Raw genomic sequence first — 23,388 nt, 5'->3', positions numbered from 1 at the left:
GCAATACTGATACCATAACCTTGCCGGTCGACTGTTGTGTCTTTGCACGTTCTGGAGTCGGTACATCAAGTACAGTCCACTCAGATGACGATCGTTTTGATTCTAGTATAAAATGATGTGGCAATGTTTCATCCATTGCCACATACTGACGCATGAAATCGTGTTTTTACGGTGGATTATGCGTTGCATAATCGTCGGTGCTCATTTCACTTGGTTTAAAAAGTCTGAATAATGTTTATCAAAACAAGTCTTTGCTTCAACACTATTTCTTTCGCCAATAAGCAATACCTTACTAACACACGAAATTCCTTTTTATCCATTTTCTTGAAGCTAACAAAATTTTCTTCACTGAAAGTGTTCTATCCCACAAACTAATAATTCCACAGCTGTGACATTTGTACACGTGTCTTTTGAAGGTTAGGGTTAACTAAAAATCATATGGATTCAATACTAGTACCGCCATGTGTGTTAGCCTACGAACTTTTCAACCCATCCAATACATATATAATAAATGGGTATAGAGCAACAATTATAGGTTAAAGTCTATATTGTTGTAAATCATGCCCGAAAGAAAATAACGTCGGCTGTCACTGGTAGCCATAAACCAATGGTGACGTAGTTAAGAGTGCGCGAATGTACGATGATTCCCCGCCATTCGAGAAGCAGCTATCGATTTCGACAGAACTTCGGAAAAATTTATACGTCATTCGATTACGATATTTAAACGCTAGCTGCGAGCATATCGACACAGTCAAGTGGACGTTACAGTGTGGTACGTGAAGTGATCTAGTATGGCGATAGACATTCAAATAATAGTTGAAGTTTTAGTTCAAGTATTTGTGTATTCAAAGTGAATTTGAGTTTGAATTATTCAGTTTAGTGAATTATTGCCCAACCCACGGGTAAAAACGTAGCAATACGATGATGGGGGACTATTTACATTTCGGAAACTAGTAACACTAATGCCAATAGGTAAAATGTGGCAACACCATAATGAAAATTGACATTTTTCAGCATAAACATACTCACAATATTTTGATGTTCAAGTGATATTTGTTTTGTTTAGAAAATCAGTTTGACCAAAAAATGGAAATTTCAAGAGAAGATTTACGTTGGATTATTTTTCACAACTTTCGACGTGGATTATCTCAACAAGAACGAGCCGATAAACTCAGTTCTTTGTATGGCGATAAAGCATAATTTTCAATTGAAGGTAACTCATATACAAATTGAACTGAGAGCTAACGGCAACAATGTTAAATGTTGGAAGTAAATTCTTACCGGGGTCGGCCATTTTTATTGTCTATGCATCGGCGTTGTAAATAATTGAAAAGTAAGATGATTCGATAAAATTTGCCCCCCGTAACAAGATAGCTTCTGCATATCGATAGGATGCACGAGCGAATAGGTGAACCAGTTCGTTAAATACTTTGAAACATCGGTAAACTGATCAACACTTCGCAGGTCTATTATATTTGCGTCCTTAAAATGCCATAACTAGTAATTCGGTTTCTTCATTATCAAGAGTCCTTATCTGCATAGGCGTAGAGTGTTCTGTTTCTTGTGAAGGTGACTTTGTTTTGTATTTATCAAATATATTTTATTATATTTATTAAACAGACTGTTATATTTATTAAATTTAAAATATAAGATAGAGTTTGCCGATACTTGTTTTTCAAAATACATTATCATAGAATGTCATCACATTCACACTTTATTGTAAGATAATTAGTTGACCTAGGCATTAAACTCAGGTATAAATGTTCGTTAAACTCAGGTATAACTGTCATTAATTAGTTCCAAGAATATTATTAGTTTCTAGGTAGGTAGTAATATTTTAAAAAGTATATATAAATCACAATGTATGTATAATTCATTTTGTTAGTGAACACGCTTGAAAAGCTACTGTGCAGCGAAACACGTGTTGCGGATTTGTTAATCTGTTCTGTGAAAGTCTCACAATGAAGCGTTTTTCAAAATACATAAACTTTAAAATAGTTTTTGAGGTTAGTAAACAACTGACAAATAGGTAGCTGAATAATATGATTGAATATTATTATTTTCATATTATCATGACAATGCGAGATATCAGACATCTCGTTACACAGGTGAGTTTCTGAGCAGTCGAAACATCAAATTGATGACTCATCCTCCGTACAGTTCTGACCTGGCACCCAATGACTTCTTTCTGTTCCCGAATATCAAAAGCAAACTGCGTGGTCAACGTTCAAAAACCATGTTTTAGAGGTGTCTCAAGAAGAATGGAGATACTGCTTTGATCGATGGTTTGAACGAATGCAAAAGCGTATTGATCATCAAGGGGAATATTTCGAAAAAACAATTAAGCCATTTTCACTAAAAATTCTTTGTTATTATTTGCTATTCCCGAAATATAACAGTACCTACCCCTCGTACTAGTCGTTATCATGACTTCGTATTTCATCATCTGTGAAAAACACTTATATAGTTCTTACAAACAACAACAAACAAACAGAACAAAAGTTCTGGTCTATTCTGTCTCAGTACTTTTTCCTCGGCTTTTCAAGTGAACCAAACTCGGTAAGATTTTGATCCAATAACTTGGATATAGTTCGATGTGGTTGTCGTCTTTCGGGATACAAGTGTAAATACATTTCCGATGTCCTACTGTTTCTATCGTATTTGTAATAAATTTGTATCATATCTCTTTTTTCTTCATTCGTGAGAGCCATTTTTTGCCAAAAATTCAATGACTTGTACAATAACAAAATGCCATTGAGTGTAACAAATTGAAAGTCAAATTTAGAAACATCAAAGTCAAAGCCTATTATGATACGAATTAATTTTTTTCAATATCTCCAATTTTTTGAAGAATGATAACTCATCATACATCATTGAAAAGGTAAAATCTGGTTCTATTCAGAAGAGAAAGAATCCAATGTAGCGCCTATAAGAAAAAATAAAGTTGATGATGGTGGCCGGAAGACGAAACGTCGGATAGCAAATCTGAAAACACCATTATGTAGCAGGGCAAAACTGACAATGTGAAAGTGCAATTTATTTTCGAACCCTTCAAAAAATAAAGCCAGAAAAAAAACATTTTCCGAAATTTCTGTTTCTTCCGGATATCTCCGGATATACTCGGAATTTCAGAACTTTCTCAACGGCATATGCTATTCAGATAAATGCGCAACTTTCTCCCAATTTAACCATCTTCGTGTCTCTCATAGCTTCCGAGATCCCAGCGGTGAGGATCGAATTTGAAACACCTTGTATAGAATTTATTTCTTTTTGGTCGAATAATATATCAATCAAAAGTAATAAAAAAAAAACTAGCTTTCAAGTTTTCCCAGTTGACACTTTGGATATTTTCTCGGTTGGGAAAATGAAATTTTGTAGTAAATGCAAAATATTTGATCGATCGTTTACATTTCCTCCTACACAACTATTTATTCACCATTGTTGCGTAATTCTCGGAGATACGATGTGCCAAAAATGTTCAAATGAAAGTTTCGCTTTACCAACATATTCGCTTGCCGTAAAAATAGGTCAACAACAGATGAAGGTAAAGCAATCAAGATAGTAAAATGGCTGATAGCTATTTCAGTAAACCATGGTCCTTTGTCTTCTTAATGATATTGAGTTTGCGAGCCAGAAATAGATTTTTTATGGTATAGGGTCTTCCAACAGGCACTTCCGAATTGATAACGGCCATCTTGTTGAAGCTGTCGTCTGTCAAATTAGTTGTCATTCATTCAGTCCGTTTTTCCAATTCAACATGGATGGAAAAGGCATTCAACAACACGTGCAAATAATACAATGGGGAATGTTCCTCAATTTGGGTTATTACGGCAAATGCAAGTTTGAACAAAATAAAGTTGAGTTTGATTTACGAGTTTTTCAAATTCACTTCGAAAAGTATTCAAATTGATGTTTCAAATGTTGGGTTTTAATTTTTAAAGGGATTTGTTTCTAATTCACATCACATATTGGCAACAGTGCCTATATCAAGTTGAAATAATTTATACGCACCTAGATATTCTACTTTAAAAAAGGAAAAGTATCTTTATAAATCAACAATTAACGCAAAATATATATTATAGTTCAATACAACCCCCACAAGCCACACAAACAACAGTTGTTTTGTTATCTATTTATATAGAGGAAGATAGGTTAGGTGCACAAAATGTCACAGAATGTCTCTGAACTCGGAACATAAGTAAACAGAACAGCACGCCTCTTAAATATGTCATCTTTGTTTGTCTCATACAGGTAACAGATTCATTGTCCTTTATTAGCTATAACCGATGTTGCCAAATGGTGGAATAGAAACGAATCCCTTTAAATGTTGAATGCATTATTTCATTCCTCTTTTTGAAGTATTTAAATAATTTTTTAAAGAAAAATGTTGAAATGAGTTAAATATGCGTTGTTTTAGAGCTCTTTTATGATAACTACTTGATTTTCGTCAGGAGGAACATTCCCCATAATGGGTGCTGTGCTCGGGCAGCGTACCGCGCGTTTCGCCCATTTTACGGTCGCCATAATTCTACCCACGGGACTATTCGCAATGTTTTGGATAAATTTGAGACCACTGATTTAGTAAACGATCAAACTAACGAAACGCACGATCTGCCGCTGTTTGTGAGAATGTGCAGGTGAATTAAAGGCAGTCGATTTCGCGTCGCTCGCAAGAACTCGGCCTTTCGCAGACCACAACTCTTCGAATTTTGAATCGTGACTTGGACCTGCATCCGTACAAAATTCAACAGACCCAGGAACTGAAGGTAAACGACCATAGACAGCGATGCGGCCCATTTCTGGATGAAAGGGTCTATGAACAAACAAAATTGTCGAATTTAGAGCGATATCAACCCACCAAGAGCGTCCAAAACATCCCAAAAAAGTCACTGTTTGGTGTGGATTTTGAGCTGGCGGCGTCATCAGTACATATTTACTTGAAAATGACGTTGGCCAGGTCAACTAATTTTGGCCTGAACTAGTTAATCTGGACACCAACGAATGTGGTGTCCAGAATATCCATATTGGATATTCTAGTCATCTCACGTGGAGGTGATGTGAACTGGCCACCGAAATCATTCGATTTGACCGTGTTAGACTTTTTCTTGTAGGTTTTTCTTAAGTCGCAGGTGTATGCGAATCAGTGAACTCTATACTACCTGGAACGGACCCGACCCGTTTATAAACCAGAAAGTGTGTCAGGGGCAGTTGAAAGAGAGATAGCATTATTTACGATAACCTGTCTTTGTCATACTCAAGCAAATAAGTTATATAGGCTGTTCACGTTAAGAAGAGAATGACGTCATTTTTGGTAATTTTGTATATCCAACAAAACAACGTTAAAATTCCCACTGAAATGCGTTCAACAGCAATGAAACTAGATCAATAAGTAATTTTTTGTACCCATTTGTATTTTCTTTAATATTATTGTTGTTTAAAATTTATAATAATAATAATAGTTCTATCGAAATTATTTGCATTTTTTTTAGTTGAAAAATCAAAGGTTTGTTTAAGAAAATAGCCAAGTGATTGAAACTTTGCACCAGTCATGTTAAAATTTTTATAGCACATTTTTAATTTCTCTCTAAAAATGTCCGTATAAGTGAAAATTTATCAAAAAAGTTAAACTCCATGATGAGTTTGTTATGTATACATGAATAGATGACAATTAACCGAACTAAAAATAAAGGGGATATCTGTCAAAAATAAGCAAAACGTTAACTTTATCCTAGTTGCATAAAATTTGGCATAGAGATATATACAATTGCCGTAGACACAACTTTTTCAAGTAGCTTTTTGTTAAATTCGATCTAGAAATGCACTTTTTCAATTTTTTTCAAAAAAAAAGTTGAATTTGACAAACACTGAACGTCAGTGGGTCGCAGTTGGCCGTATCATTCTAAGTTAAATTCAAAGCACAAACAAGTGCCGAAGTTAAACTTCATTGAAACTTTTCGAAAAAAGTTTCCCATATGGTACGCACTTTAATGGTGAAACTGCATAAGTCGAAATTGTTATGTTTTGTAATTTTAAATAAAAAAATTCTAATTTTGTTTTAATTTTATTTACCAACCCCGTGGAAAAACAGTTGAATTTTTATTTGATTGTTGTACTATTTCTATTATTACTTCCTTCCTGAGCAACTGTTCAGAACCAATATACGTTTTCGACAAAATAAACGTAAAAAATTTAAATATATTCATAATGTTGCGTTTCAGTTCCATTAACCACCATAAGATAGAAAGAGATAGATATCCGTAACATATGCAGGTTGCCTACACAATCGATTTGCCTCACTTTTCGCTCAAGGCGGGTCTGTTCCAGGTACGTATAGTATACATTTCACTGATGCGAATCAGCCACAAAGCACAGCGGTCTTCCAAGCCAACAAAAAACCCATGATATCAATGTCTTTGAAACGAATTAAAAATTTCGATGATATCCCTCACAGACACTTTGTTTTATTTGAATTCAAAGATAGGAAGCGCTTGATAAAATACCCTATATTATCGACATATTCGAAAACTTTTGCTTTGTGTCCCATATATGTATAGCAATATCGCAGACACTGAAAAGATCGGCTTAAGGTTACTTCGCCAGTTTTTTGTGTTCAAGAACCATGAAGGACAGACAACATCGTGTGGGTAGAGATCTAAACAAGGCCAAACGAAATAATTACTTGGTTACAATTAGGAATCACCTGATACGCAAATTTTATAACCGATACTTTTTTACTTTCTAGTTCCACTGATTTAATCTACATTATTGAACGATTGAATAAATTATGACAATCCTAGAGAAAGCCTCGACTTCTCATCTCAAATTTAATATGATTTCAAAACTAGTGACTTTCTCAAAATGGGTTTCTATCGCGATATAAACATATCGAAAGTCGGCGTCTTCAAGACTTCTCTATTGGTGAGCTAGAATGGATATATATTTACAGTTTTGGGTTTAAAATTACCATTCTGTAATTCGCAGAAATGTGAGAAAGTCTATACGGGGTGGATAATCGAATACTGAAGGCAGAACTACCAGGGAAATATTTTTCCAAAAAAATCCAAAAACATGTCAAGATTTTCAGTGAGGTAGATAAATTTTGATCTGAAAACCACTGCAAAATCTTAAACCCTCTAAGTGGAGGTACCATCCTCGATTTGTTTTAAATGGGAGTGCGTGTGACACAACAATAACAGAAATTATAGCATACGCTGGAACAATCCCTCTTTAATTAGTAACCGATATGGCCCTAAAACGGTAAAATCATTCTGGAATAGTGACTGTCAGCTTAGTTATATCGGATTGTTTCGAAAATTTTGTCCGTTAATTTCAATTTTTTTGCCTCTGTCGTTAGGCGACTTTCAGCCAATTTTTATCTACGAATTCAAATCGAACAATAAGAGTGTTACTCGGATTTAATTGAATCAGGTAAACCATTGAATCGGACAAAACCTTTGAAGAATAAACTGCTCATACAATTTCTTGTATTTGTTCTATTTATATGAATGTGACTGTTGTGCCTAGTAGAATGGTGATGAATGTCCTTATTGAAATATATTAATGACAGCAAGTATGGTGGGGTCATTTTATTTAATATTTTATAAATGAAAACCATGGAACATGGATACTGAGAGCCATTGTAGAGCAGATAGCATGGTGAAAATTGGTGTATACCTATTACATTTTTAAATTAATCTTATTCCCCAATTTTGTAGTTTTTGTATTTGTTGCACTTTGTTTAAATTAAGAGAAAATAAAATAGATGCACAGTAATCAAAATGGGGATAGATTATTGATTTATATACCATAATCTTTGTATCTGTTCTTAAGTTATTGGCGATTCTTGAGAAAAAATATAATTTTTTCCAATCTTTTTTCAATATATTTGAAGTGGTCGTCGAATGATGAGCAATTATTAAGTTGAAATCCCAAATACTTCACTGATGTTACTATTTCTATACGTTCATCTTCAATTTTTATATTTATGTTGTTTGTATTTACTTGATTATATTTGAATTTAGTAACGATTATCATTGCTTTAGCTTTTTTAACGTTAAGTTTGATTTTATTGGTTTTCACATATTTTCCTACTTTCTCTAAAACTTTATTCATTTTGCCAACATCTCTTCTAAATTTACTCCAGTACAGGCCAATAAGGTATCATCTGCAAATAAGTTGATGAACTCACAGTCTGTAAATAATTCAGATAAAGAATGAATAATAGGGGACCAAGCACACTACCTTGTGGTACTCCTGTGTGATTTGTTATATATGATGAGAAATAATCGTTCACACGTAATCTCTGTTTCCTATTTGATAAATAATTACTCATCCATTCATAAACCATCCCCTCAATCCCATATCTTCTCAGCTTTTGAAGAAAAATACGTCTATCAATCGTTTCAAAGGCTCTTTTGAAATCTAAAAAGACAGCTACAACATGTTTACCTTTCTGTTTCATTAGTAAATTTAGTCAGCGAAAACTGTACTGATGTTTCACAAGAATGTTTTTTTCGAAAACCAGATTGATTTGATTGAAATATGTTTTTGAATCATGTTAAAATATATTTTTTTTCGGATTTTTCATCCTAAATGATATTCCTCCATTCAGAAATTGCCGTTCCCCTGAATATACATATAATTAAAAAAAATCGCCTTGAAAATGTCAAACCATTACTAGTACATCACTTTGGTATTAATTTTTGGTATATGTAAGCAATGTGGCACTATTTACTTCAAATTTAGTGGTAGTGAAATAGAGACAGGTAATAAATTCTGTACCAAAAAATTAAAAATCTCAATCTGATTCACGTTAATATTATGGACAGTTAGAACAATGATCTCGAGCTATTTGATACTAGCAGTTTTCAGGGATCATTCTTCATGATAAAGTGAAGCACTAAATGAAAATTTCAACAGACAGCAGAGTGAGGACTATGCTAGACGATGAATACTACATCCTATATCCTCAACATAGGAAATCAGCCCTTGCCTCCAACATATTTGATGAAGTTTTTTATTGGTTTCCGGGTTTTGCCGTGGTCTTCTTTGGTTACAAGCGGCAGTCATCTTCAGTTACGTGGTCGAAGTACTCTTCTATCAACTTGACGTATCAACAGTTTCAGTTAACACGTCAACAGTTTCATTTGCTACGTCAAGAATACTTCGACCATGCCACTGAAGATGACTGCCGCAGTTGCAGTCGAAACGTTTGGAGATCACAACGAAAGAAGACCACGGCCAAACCCGGAAACCAACCAAAACTTTGACGCCAGCCTTGAAAGCCTACATTTTAATATTTGATGAAGTTATAACAATTCAGCTCACATGTATACGGCGTTAAGTTCTTATCCAGGTGAAAAACACGAAATATTTCTTTGAAAGGCGATTTAGGATCAGACTCACTTCCATTTGATGGTAACAGCGAGCCAGTGGAGGAAAGTTTCCAATTGGAAGAAAATATGTGGGAATAAAATCAACAGTTCTCAACCATTTGTGAGCAAACCGGGCTAGCAAAATATTAAAAACCTTCAACTTACTAACTTTTGAAATAATTGCAAAACTATGAACGTAGAAAACTCATATACATATCACGTTAAACTACGAAAGATCATAAACGAGCTTGCCCTGGCTAGGCAACTATTCATAAAATGTCAACTTCCGTCAACCATATGTTCTAGATTAGATACACATGCGTTAGCTTCTATTGTACAAATAAATAAAAGTCTCACCGGGTCCTCTTTCAGGTAAAGGCTCCGCATCATCAGAATATCTTTGGTACCTGTTCGGTTTCCTACCCATTTTTCAGTCTCACCGAAAATGTTCCAACAAAGCATACACGTGTGACCGCTCAGCTATTTCTCACAAGCACAAATCCACACTAGATTGTCGGTGGGTCTGCCACATGTAGCCTGCGTTCGCAGACTTTTCTTTTCTCCTGCAGCTTACGGTTGTTTCATCATAACCGATATAATAAGTCGGAAATGGCTTCGGCGTTGCCAGATAGTCGAAGGTATTCGGTTTAATGAGGAAATCGCTACGAAAATGAGAACAGCTTCACAAGAAACTAATGTTTCATTGTTTATTTGGCCAACTGCATACCTAGTTGATTGTATGTTTGTTGCTGACTCGTCCATTTCACTCAATACACCAATACAAGATTTTTTAAATTTTATTTTCAAGATTTATTTATAGGTCATCATTTTTACAGTTTTTACAGTACAACAATATGGCTCTTCTTTGGCACCCCGAAAAAAAATCATAATACAAAAAAAATTGGAATCAGTACAAAGTATGGCCTCCACGCTGGTTTATTACGGCCCTACATCTATCGTGCATCGACAAAATGAGATTGTCAATGTCTTGTTGAGGTACATGTGCCCATTCAGCGATTTAAAGCTCTCTCAATTGAATCGTTGTGTGAATGTTCCCCATATGCGGAGTAATTCTTCGTTGAAGCATGTCCCACACATGCTCGATGTGATACAGGTCCGGTGATTGTGCTGGCCATGGCAATACATCAACTCCTTCGTTGGTGAGCCAGTCAGTCACTAGACGCGCGACATGTGGACGAGCATTATCGTGCATTAGGTGGAAGTTTTCACCAACAGCACCAGCAAACGGACGGACGATAGGTAGAAGAATGGTGTCGAGGTACTGTCGAGCTGTGAGGGAGCGATTTGAAAAACGAGATCGGTTCTGCCGCCGATCATGATTCTGCCCCATAGCATTACTGTACCACCTGTGTATGTGTGGACTTCCTGGACTCAAACGTTCATTATTTCCAGGTCGTCTCCACAGTCTTACTCGACGAGAATCTGGATGAAATCCAAATCTGGATTCGTCTGTAAACAAAACTTTGGCCCAATCATTTGCATCCCAGTTTTGATATTCTTGACACCACTCTAATCTTCTACCGCGATTGCCTCTCGACAAAGGTGGACATCTAAGTGGCCTTCTGTTGTGGAGATCTGCTTCATGCAGTCGATTTCTGACAGTATCACGACCAATGGTTACCTGGTGCGTCTGCTGCAACACGTTAGCCAACTCAGGTGCTGTGATTGTCGGTTGTCTTCTTGCGGTTAAGACCAAAAATCGGTCTTGAACTGCAGTTGTAGCGCGTCCTCGCCCTGGATGTTGTTCGGCTGGACTGCCAGTTTCACGGAAACGCCGCCACAATCGACTGATAACACTTTGGGAGACCCCCAAACGAAGAGCTACATCATTTTGTCGCATGCCACCTTGAAGAAGCCCTACAGCTCTATTCATCTCAGCCAATGGTAAGTGATGGCGTTCCATGTTAAAGCACAATATTTCCAGTTTAATTGCTGAGCAAGAACTGCATAGAATGTACAAACTCGACACTTTCAGATTATTCATTTTAGCCGAAAACCTACAGTTTGTAAAAAACTTGATAAAAGATTAGTTACCGTTTTTGCAGGCTTTGTTCAACCCATAGAAATCTACAGGGTGGTCGAGTGTACCAATTTAATCGAAATTAAACGACCTCATGCATTTATTTTTATGATATTTAGTATGTTATAAAAATATTCCTAGACTTTTCCGATGTATATATATATATATATATATATATATATATATATATATATATATATATATATGATGAGCTGTTTTCTCGGGTTTCGCTCCGTGTTCTGTGTATTTTCTCCCCATAAGGATTATTTTCACAACGTTTCGGCAAAGTCTCATTTGCCATCTTCTGGTGATGTCTGGTTTTTTCAACTAGACTGATTAGTTCGATGATTAGTCTCAATTTATAGGGATGGATGTTTCCCTTTACCTGCGTTGCTGCCACTACCTGTGTTTGCTCGAGTACCTGTTTTGGTCTTATTACCTGAGCTGCCTCTCCTGTCTCTGTTATTGTACCTGTATTGTCATGTACCGAGTTTTGCTTCTGGGGTTGAGCGGTCTGATTGCTTGTGCGAAGCGATAAAACGGATCTCCATGTTGATGGTAGTCTTTGCGCATCATCCCTCTTGATCATATTATTAGGTCGTTTTTCAATTTCGATAGCCTCTCTGATTGTTCGTGAGTAAAAGTTTTCGTTGCTTGCTAGCATTTTTGTGTTATCGAAATTGATGTTATGTCCTGTTTGAAGTACGTGTTGGAAGAGAGAAGACGTGGTCAGTAAAAGGTAAAATAAGAACTTTTTCGTCAGGCAGTGAAATCAACAGCAGGACAGAAGGTTGAATGTTGTAATTATATGAATTATTTGTTATTTGTAAGTACAATTGTAGGTTATGGTGGTACGTTTCAGTCCTCACCACACACAGAAAGCTATTTAGATTCATAAAATCTTGGATTCAAGGCTCTGAGCCGCTAAAGTGGAGGGCTCATGTAGAGGCTAATTTTTGGTACGGTAAATATAAAATTTACGAATTGAGCGAGCTTAAGGTTCAATCCAAGCTTATGCCCGTATACTCCGTATATCATAGAAAGCCTAAACAGAGAAAGGGAGAAGTTTGTCAAAATCAATGATAACTGGTGAAAATTGTAAAATTCAAGTACTATCTCAGTTAGAGACGAGATATTCCATATTATGGACACTCAATTTCAGCACACGGAAACATACAATGTTCTTATCATGAAAAAACATAAAATAGAAATGGATTTACTGGAAATCGAATTAGCTAGTAAGAAAAAAATACGTACTTGTGAAGTACTTTTTGCATTAAATGTATTCAACACACCATACACCAAACTTTCACTTGAATGTAAATCACTAAGAGAGTTGTATGAGTGCTAAGATAAAGTAAAAGTTTGGTTTATGGTCCGTAAAAATTAAAATAAGAACGTTTTTTATCAGGCAGTAAAATTAGCACAAAGAAAAGTTGAATTTTGTAGGTACATAAATTATTTATTAAGTCGCCAAAATGAGATAATCAACTTCATGCGAACAAACGATACATAAAAAATTTACGAATTGAGCGAGCTCCAGGCAGGCTCAATATTAACGAAGAATATGGCCATAAGGCAATCAAAGGTTCTAAAAGTTACGAATTTTGTGCGGTACTTATGACCGCACAAAATGTACTGTACTTTGTGGTCTACTTCAACTACTCATTGCGCCAATCACATCCACTATTGTAGTAAAAAATTCTTATGACATTTTTGGGTTTCACAAAATAGTGCTGAGATATGGCAACGTAGTCAGGTGCTGTAACGTAAACGTGAGACGTGGATCAAATAAACATCTAAGAGGGAGTTCCGTCTTTGTCAGTCATTACTGAGTGAGGTAGAGTCTACTTGTACGACATGGCAAGGTCACAGTTCGGACTTTTTCGGTTAGAAATGAGAATCATACTTTTTTTCAATAAATTACACCTTTTTGAAAGTAAGTACTTTCAAAAATGTTTCCATAATCACCATATATTCACCATGTTCATATTAACCTAAAAAAATATTCACGCAATTCTAACTAGCGTCATTATACGAAGATACCCGAACAGATTCCTTACATACCACGGTCTCGGCTAATTTACTTTTTCTACGGTAGTGGGAATATATTTCCAACAAAACGGTTCACTTCCACAACGTGGCACCACATGTTATTACCTAATAGACAGACTGTTTTTAGTATTTATATACAGGGGTAATACTTAGTACAGCGCATCAATTCATTTTTCAATGTATTTCAAGTGAAGGATAAATGAGGATTATTTTTTGAATAATTCACAACGTTTTGTGACATACTATCTAGTTAGAAAAAGGAAACTAAGCTTTCGCTTCCTACTTCATCAAGTGAAAAGCAAAAAATAACAATATATTGAGCAATAAATACAAGATAGTGAAAATAAGCAAAGAATTAAAAATTGAACAATTAAAGAAATACAAATTAAAAAGATTCCTCTCTTGGCAGAGGAATCATAAAGTCTCAAGTAGATCGTGCTTTCGGGCTCTGTAATACGAAGGAAGGTCTCGAGAAGAAACTAGGCATCATCAAAAAAGATCTTCAATGGAATGGTTACTCCAAAGACATTGTGGAACAGATTTTAGCTAGAAGACAGCAAGAGCCTCACAAGGAAGAGAAGCCGTTACAACCTTGCCTAAGCCAGAGAATTTTCGGAAAGGATAAGAAGAATTGGGGCCAAGTACAACATCAGAACCTGCTTCAGATCTGGAAACACACTCCGTGGCAGCCTCACGAAAACCAGGACACCAAACGCGGACTGCGATTCCAAGAATTGCAATTACCGGATATCCTGTGAGTGCAGCAAATCGTATATCAATGAAACTAAGAGGCCATGGCAAACAGCGAGGAGAAACCATCAAATCGGGAATAGCAGAGCATGTTTGGACTCATCAACATCACATTAAGTGGTCCCAAGCTGAGATCATCCATATGGAGGAACACTGGTTAAAGAGGAAGTTCAAAGAAGCTGAAAATATGTTGTCCAACGACGAGATAAGTGTGCTGTCGTCAGAAAGGCAATATATTGGATTCTAGTTTTTTTTCAATGAGTCGTTGATATACAATAAAAAGAGGGTTGGAGACAATATGGATCCCTGAGGAACGCCAGCGTTGATGGTAAAAGTATTCGAGAAATATCCATCTACCATCTACCCACGCTTTATGAAAGAGATCTTATTACACTATGGTGGTGCCAATTCAAGATTTTGGACTACCATGTACACATTCTTCCAAATGAGGCTACAGCTGAATGTATAAGTGCTTTGCCTAAGGCACACCTTACGATGGTGACATACGCTCCCCTATCAGCGAAGCTTCCCATATCTCTGCTTCTATCATTTCTTCAATAAGGAAGTCGATAATTGAACGAAAGACATTTTTTGTGGAGGAAAATCAGTTTTTTATCGACCTTTTTTTGGGTATTTTCATCTTCCACAATCTGACATCTGTCGAAGAAGTTGAGAAATAAATGATCAGCAACGGAATAACTACATATATATTTGGTTTTGTTGTCCATTTCTGAAGACGGAGGCGGATTCTGTCCTCCGAAACGTTAAGATAAGTATTGTATTATTTCTTAGCTATTTTTTTGATAGACAAAATTGTTACATACGACAAGTTACTGATAAATAGAACATTTTTCTTTGCGAAAAATACTTTGATTTTAGGCAGTAACTTATCGGGCAAAACTGAAAAGTTTGCCCCTTTTACACCAGTATAAAGTTATCCATTACAATTTTCATATTTTTTCAAATTGTGGAAGGTGAAAATACCCAAAAAAGGTCGATAAAGAAAAGTCCATGAGGGTGAGCCCTCTTCGTTTCTGCTCATGTCATTTCGTGTTTTGAAGTCACTGTGAAGTATCAAAAATCACCACACACTTATCTTATGCAATATATTTCTCCCAAGGATATGAAATAGTGTAGCATGGTTTTAAGTTAACACGGTCGAGATGGAAACCATCGTCCAGGATTGGGTTATCGTCCGATGGCAAAGCATCAGAGATAACAAACTTTTTCTATGTTCTTTTATGCATGTTTCAACTGTCCTTCCGGTTTGATCTATGTGAAGACATCGGACATGATCAACATCATATATTCCTATTTTAATCATTATTGTTACTTGTCTCTGGCTAGAAAGGGTATAGAATCGACCATAACTGGCTGGATCTATGCCAGGTTCATGGTCATCAGGGCCTGCCCTCAAGGTGGGGTATTATCTCCCCTTCTGTGGTCGCTCCTGGTCGATAGTCTGGTTGATGCCCTCGACAGAAGAAAAGTTGATCTGCAAGCTTATGCAGATGACCTTGTCATCCTGGCAAGGTCCACGTCGGGAAGGGTACCTTGTAATATCCTCCAAAGCGCGTTGGACGTTGTTCACAGTTGGTGCCTGAGGGAGCAGATGTCTGTCAACCCCAGCAAAACTGTGGTAATCCCCTTCACCAAGAGAAGGAAATTGGACGATCTAACGCCACTTTCCCTCGAATGTGTGGTCATTCCATTTGAAACGGAGGTGAAATATCTCGGCATTGTCCTTGATAAAAGACTCACCTGGAACGCTCACTTGGAAAAAGTTTTACACACAGCCAGACTGTGGAAAAACTTGGGGTTTAGGTCTCAAACAAATCCATTGGATTTATGTGATGATTGTCAGACCAATGATCACTTATGGTGCAATTGGTTGGTGGCCGAAGGCTTTACAGAAAACGGTCCAAGCGAAGCTCTCTGGCTTACAGAGACAGGCTTGTCTGGTTATCAGTGGTGCCATCAGTACCACACCGTCAGCGGTCATGGAAATCCTTCTAGATCTACCTTCTCTCCACATTTTTCTGGAAAGAGAGGCTAGATGGATTGCATAGACTTGTGCACATTGCCAATCGCACAAATCAATTCAATGCAGAGTGCAACTGACTGTTGGTTGACATTGGAAATCACAGCATTCTGGAAAAGACCTCTGACTTTATGCCTCCAACTGTCAACTACGAACTGCCTTATAGAGTACTATTCTCGAATAGTGAGAACTGGATCCAGCGGGAGAAGGAAATATTAAGAGCAGATAGTTGTTTGTTCACAGATGGATCAAAAACACCTTCCTGTTCTGGTGCAGGTGTTTTCAGTCGCACATCCAGGACAGAGCTATCTACCTGCCTAGGAACTTATGCGACTGTATTTCAAGCGGAAATTTACGCTATTGAATTGTGTGCGGAGATATTGGATGAATCCAAGCTCACACACAAGTCAATGAAAATATTCTAGGAGAGTCAAGCGGTGTTGGGTCCTACCGAGCAACGTCTACATTGGTAGCAAACTGCCAAAAAAGACTCTCCTCGATAGGAAAACTAAACAGATTGTCTCTGGTCTGGATTCCTGGCCATACTGGCCTGGACGGCAATGAGTCTGCTGACTCTCTTGCAAAATAGGGTGCTGCAAGCGGCTTCATTGGACCAGAACCTGTCCTTGGCAACGCTTTGGGCTTTGCCAAACAAACACTGAACACCTGGATGACAAGAAGAGTTATGGACTTCTGACAGAATCTTCCAGGATTGGCTCACTCCAAGCCGTTTATTCACCCTTCGAAGCTTGATTCCGAACAGTTGTTGGACTACAGTAGGGATGAACTACGATGTCTAACAGGCCTTCTTAAAGGTCACTGTCATTTGAATCATCACTTGCAGAGATTTGGACTGTCGGAAGACAGTGTGTGTCGCCTCTGTCTGGAAAATGATGAAACTGCAGAGCATATACAGATCCGTACTGTCACCATCTGACCTGAAAGACCACTCACCATACAAACTAATCGGCTTCGTTAAGAAGCTGGGTTTATTTGGCCGAGTGTGAATAGATGTGAACCACAATAAACCCTCATAGGCTGCGGTGGAGGGTCGAATAGACCTACTGACCTTGAGACCTACCTACCTACCTACTTGCGAAGCACTAACTGTAACCCTCAGTACTTGAAGATGTTGCTTGGGGTACTTTTCTCTACATCTGTACTACCTTTGTCCTCTACAATATTTTTCCAATGACAGCCTTTTTTGGTATTCGTTCATGACACGTGTGTAGCTGTTTTAAAGCAAATACTACAAAAAAATGCCATAAAAATATCGATTAAAAAAACGATGCACATTTTTAGAAACCGAGTTGCGTTTTTTATGATTACTCCATAATCGATGAGCTTCGTTCCAGAATATAAATATACCCAGGTTATAATAATAATCCGCTTATTGCGCATTATCTATGCTACTATGCATATTTACTAATTACAACCTGTTACTGTTATACAAGTACCGAGCCGATGTACCATGAAAACCGTATAAATATTATAATAATTGGTTCACTTAAATCATTATTCTGGGTCAAGTAAATAGAATGCGAATTATATTGCCCGAAACGAACATTCAGCATTTACCGAGACTATCGCGAGGAATTGGACGACAAAATATCAATCTACGGATTAGCACATCATTATTTTTTTTATTTTCGCCTATTTGAAATATTTGTGGATAAATATCTTAGTAGGGATAATCTTATTTCCTAAAACATATTATTGGTTCTTTCGGAATAACCACGATAAACTCTTGCGGGTTGCATGCCGTGTAGCTGTAGTTTAATTTGCTCATAATGAATTTTCGGTACTTCATGGACGAACCGGATTAGCCAATAGAAATACTATCATCGAAAAAATTATGAACTGTTCGAAAGGGCATTGCTGTAATCAGTCTAATCTTAAGATGTGAATTCTCAAGTTAGTTTAGTTTCAATTTTTGTAGTCAAATCAGGATTTGATATGAATGTTTTTGTACTATATATATATATATATATATATATATATATATATATATATCAAGAAGGCCTATATCAATTCAAAAGATCCAATTAAATTAAATAATCAAAATATTAAATACTCTCACAGTGCTAAATTTCTTGATCTCATGAAAAGATGAAAATGTATAATCGAGACAACATATTGAAAGAATAAAAATAGCTCCCATAATTTGAATTTTATTAAAAATAAGAAATATACCATTGAAATGCCTTTAATTGATGTATTTTCCATTAGTATATAATTCCAAACTTCAATTTCTAATATCAGTACAAGAAAAGGCAACAAATTCCTCATTGAAACCAATTACAAAACTTCAGAATAGATTAAAAAGCGGACAAATTGATTTGGAGGTAGTGGTTCCACTAGTTAATTATCGAAAAATCAATTAGGATAATCATCATTTAACAAACAATGTCCACATCGAACCAAAAAAACTTTAGGTATATAAACAGCTAACCCTTGTCTTTAAATTCAGTTTCAATTTGCTTCTCCTGAAAATGCTAACCTTGTTAGCGAAACGCGCGTACAAAAATATCAATTTGGTGTTAGAGTAACTGACCTCTAGAAAAAGTTTTCAAAAATCTGTTTGCAAAACCACTCACTACCTCACCTAACCCCACGAACACACGGCACTGATAAATAAATATCGTGAAACGGCCAAATAATCAGTATTCAGCCAGTCCAGCTAGCCGATTCTTTATTTCTCAACTACATTTGATAGCACGTTTACTAACTATCTGGGCGACTAGGAGCCACAGGCCAGAAATGTTTATGACTGTACCAGGGACGCTTTGAACATAAAATCACTGGTAATATATACATTTCCCATTTGCCGGGCAGTGATTATGAACACCCCTCGTAGTACTCTTATTATTATTATCGTTTCAATTGGGAATGGATAGACTATAATCCCCTGATGATGTGCCTGATTTGAATATACGCCAACAATTAGGTATGAAGCCCATATCACCTCCTGCATGGACAATGAGTCCCTTCGCATTATTGGAAGATGTATGCCCACTATGAAGGTATGTTTCATCAAGAAACACAATTGTTCGCTCTCGGTTACGCAGATAATTGTTTTTTTGTAAATACTTATTTTCAGTCCTTCTCCATTTGAAACCTGCTTTCTTTAAAATTCTACGAAGAGATTTTTCGGAAGCCACAATTCCCAAAACGTTTAATTTTATGTTTTAACCGTAATACGACACCCTTTCGTCCTATGAAAGTCATAAATGAACCGTCTAATATTGGAATACCAATACTCGGCAATATCAGTTACTGGTGCTCTTCTAGGCCGCTTCTTTCTTGGGGTGGAAAATTTTACTTCTCTGTTATCTGCAGAAATTAATTGCTCCCTTTCATTAGCCACTCTTTTGATGGTTCTTATTGAAATACCTAATACAAAATAGAGATTTGAGTTGAAATTGTTATTTTTTCACGTTTATTTAATGTTACCTGTAACGAGAGAAGTCTCATTTTTCACATTTGCCACTTTGAAAATAATTGAACAGTTTAATAATTATTTCACGTGCCTGATTCTTGATGACTGGTTTTTTGTTAGGCGATGACATTTTTTCTGAAAAACACAAATTATTCAGACAATGCCATACGCCAACAACATTGGAGGACAAGTAATGATACGCCTCTGTACAGAGCATTTGTATGTCTTGCAAGAGCTGCAGTGGAGGTTACACTGAAAATGGGTTTGTACGCATAGGGGCGGGCTCGCCATCACGTTTGGCGCTTGTTGGCGTTTCACAATAAGCTACCAAATGCTTAAAAATAAATTATTAACCAAAAATTCCCAATTAATTTGAATGAATTTGAATTTTTTTTATAGATATATTCTCTGATGAGTGCATTTATGTGTATGTTAATATTCAATATTTTTTTCAAGTTTCAGTTCTGTTCTGCTCTGTTCGCACTCAGTTACGTTATAGTTAGTTTTTGAATGTTTTTTTTTTCTTCCTGCTATCAACTTTCCATGTTTCTTGGGAAAATAAATCGTTACTATTTCTGTGAATATAAATCATCGATCAGAACTAACTGAATGATAGTCAAGATCTTTGCCAAGATTCATATTTAGATCGGACAATGTATTTGGCATAACTTTCGGGTCAGCTTGGAATTGACCAATAACCAACGAACATTGGAACAAGCTTACACATTTCAATTTTTTTCCTCCCTCTAGTAACCTAAAAACACCATAAGTAGTGCAATAACAACTGCTACTTTATACAGAGATATTCCAATGGGAGTTTGCAATACAAATTTTTGTGACTTTCTCAGAATTTGGCACTCATATTAGTAATTATACATTCCTAGTATAGTCGAAGTAATCTCTATTGTGAATAGTTAAAGCCATCGGCATCTCAAATGCCAAAAAAAATCAATACAGAGAAATAATGCCGCTGCCATCTAGTCCACGTGGACTGAAGAATTGGCGGTTCGTAATGGATAATTTTTATCAACCGAGTTTTATGATTGGCTGAAGAGTCATAAAATTAAATTTGAAGTCATGTTACGGTGACGAATAGAATGTGGGGATGAGTATCGCCGTTGTGTCGTCAATGTTCAGTTCTGGAACTGATCGCGATTTGAGTGTTGAAATTCGATATTGGTGCAGTTATAATTACTTAAAATGTTTGTTATCTGTTCAGAATGTGTCGCCTTGGGACAAGTACTAATAGTAATAACGAGTTTTATAACAACGCAGACTTTTTCCTGTGTAGTGATTCAAACAGCGATGGTGAATAATGCGAAAAAGATATACCAGTGAATCAGTATCGGATGCATTTGAATATTGAAACACAAATAGTATGTTTCAATGTATATAAGAATCTACATCTCAATTTTGGTTTCGAGGGAAACAAACAATTACAAACAACTTTAGATTTGACCGAAATTTCTTTCTCAACTGCACGTGAAATAGTCTCAAACAAACCTTATGAACGCAAGACGCGATGTGATACAGGGTTACCACAACCTTCAGATGTTCACCTAATAAAATCATTGAAAAAAAACAATATACGACTGTTACAAAAGCAATGAGATTTCTATAACTGAAATCATAAAAAAGAAGTTGAATACTTCCGGCCATAACGTGAGCTGCTGTGACAAAACTCTTCACAATTGGATGAAGAAACTAGGATTCAGAATACTTAGGAAAAATAACTAAACATAGACAAGAAAAACGGAAAATTTTCTATTTGGACGAAACTTGGTATGACACTCACGACACAGTTAGGAAAGGGTGGACTGATGGTTCGAGAATGTGTACGCATAACATACCTGCAAACAAAGGATCGCGACTAATCATTGTGCATTATGTGGAAAAAAACTTGAGGACTGCAATGTTGAATATCATAAGTACACGTTACAGCACACCTAGATAATGACAAACGAGATTTTGTCGAAACGTTGGTGAAATTAAAGATAATATCACATACACGGATCAAATACCCGAGAACCAGTTCAGCATAGTCCTACCCGTGAGAACTTCAGATTTAAAATTGGATACCTTAACGGGAAGAAGAGGTTAACTAAGAAGAAAAACTCAGGTAAAAATCAACAACATTTAAATAGTACGCAGATAATGACAAATGAGATTTTGTCGAAACGTTGGTGAAATTAAAGATAATATCACATACACGGATCAAATACCCGAAAACCAGTTCAGCATAGTCCTATCCGTGAGAACTTCAGATTTAACATAATATATAGATAAATAGTTAAGTACTTTCTGATCATTCCCATATTGATTTCAATTTAAGAGCCACCGGTAGACAGCTGTTTCAGCCTATTGGGCATCGTCAGTACCGGGCAGGCGGTCCTCGATTGAAGACAAAATGTGAGAAATCAAGAAAAGTACTTGATGAAAATAACTGCGTAAACGCAAGTGAAACATAAGTGGAACCACCTATTGATGTGACACCCAAGTCAACTTGCCAAGTTTTTATGTCAATGTTGGTTGTTTGACCAATCAACCGACAACTGCGGTAGCAGAAATATGGGAAGCTAACCTGAAATGCCATCGAAAAACGAATCCATATGTTTCTAGAAATGATATGAAATCGACAAAGGTTAATGCAGTCAAGCTGCTGGAAAATAATTCCATGAAAATCAAAAGATAAATAGATAAGTACTTTCTGATCATTCCCATATTGATTTTAATTTAAGAGCCACCGGTAGACGCTGTTTCAGCCAATTGGGCATCGTCAGTACCGGGCAGGCGGTCCTCGATTGAAGACAAAATGTGAGAAACCAAGAAAAGAAAATAACTGCGTAAACGCAAGTGAAACATAAGTGGAACCACCTATTGATGTGACACCCAAGTCAACTTGCCAAGTTTTTATGCCAGTGTTGGTGGTTTGACCAACCAACCGACAACTGCGGTAGCAGTTGGAATTATTTTCCAGGAGCTTGACTGCATTAACCTTTGTCGATTTCATATATAATATAGTTATTGTGATTCTTATATAATCAGAAATTATTACTGAATAACAAAATTAGTTAGCTCCCTAACTATATCATTAAAGGGAAACTATTGGAAGGTAGTTTTCACTATATCGTTTACTTGAACTATACCAAAGACAAACAATCATAATAATTAAATACTACTGAAATACTTGCAGTTCACGTACTAGTGACTTTTCTTCAAAAAATGCACACACACGTCAAGCACGAACGAAAATAGACCACTGGCGAGGCCGACAAAAAAACACAATCTACCGATCGGTTTCATCAAGTATGTGACGTCGTTCTCATCATCACTTTCCCACCCACAACAACAAATAGGGAAGGAATAAACCAGGGAATCTGCAACTAAACTTACGTTGATCCCGATGCATGACGGAGTCCAGGAACGCTTCCATGGCCAGAAAATGAACTCGCTGGTCGAACTAGCATCAAGAAAAGCGGCCGAATGCCAGAGAAAAATTGGCCAGTCGCCCGGCAATATAGCGGCCTATATTTGACACAGGTCCTGAGCTCAAAAAAAAGAGCAAATGTCGCTTGGAATTCTTGAAATCGCTCGCTAGAGCTTCGGCGGAACAGGGTCGATTTGTTTGTTGATACGGAGAATGTTAAATAAATAAAACCAGGATGGCGAGCATGCGCAACGATCTCTC

At 36.5% G+C, this 23,388-nt stretch overlaps 1 protein-coding gene across 7 annotated transcripts in view; it reads right to left on the bottom strand.

The window, feature by feature from the left end:
- Rtnl1 (reticulon) overlaps window positions 1–23,388 on the bottom strand; it is a 56,712-nt gene that overhangs the window by 7,361 nt on the left and 25,963 nt on the right. Inside the window, exon 1 of one of the 7 annotated variants that reach the window (XM_023169888.2) lies at window positions 23,094–23,277. The exons of 4 other annotated variants lie outside the window; for them this stretch is intronic. In XM_023169888.2, the coding sequence (XP_023025656.1) occupies window positions 23,094–23,133 (40 nt within the window). In that variant the 5' untranslated portion in view covers window positions 23,134–23,277. Of the gene's footprint in view, window positions 1–9,731; window positions 9,916–22,902; window positions 23,043–23,093; window positions 23,278–23,388 lie in introns of those variants that run through there. 2 more of the 7 variants (XM_023169889.2, XM_023169887.2) reach the window with 2 other exon arrangements.

The sequence above is a fragment of the Leptinotarsa decemlineata genome, unplaced genomic scaffold, assembly GCF_025532065.1.
Source record: "Leptinotarsa decemlineata unplaced genomic scaffold, Ldec_3_MD MMD2_tig00000576_RagTag_RagTag, whole genome shotgun sequence".
NCBI classification, from domain to species: Eukaryota; Metazoa; Arthropoda; class Insecta; order Coleoptera; family Chrysomelidae; genus Leptinotarsa; species Leptinotarsa decemlineata.
This window is presented reverse-complemented; position numbering and strand designations above follow the sequence as displayed.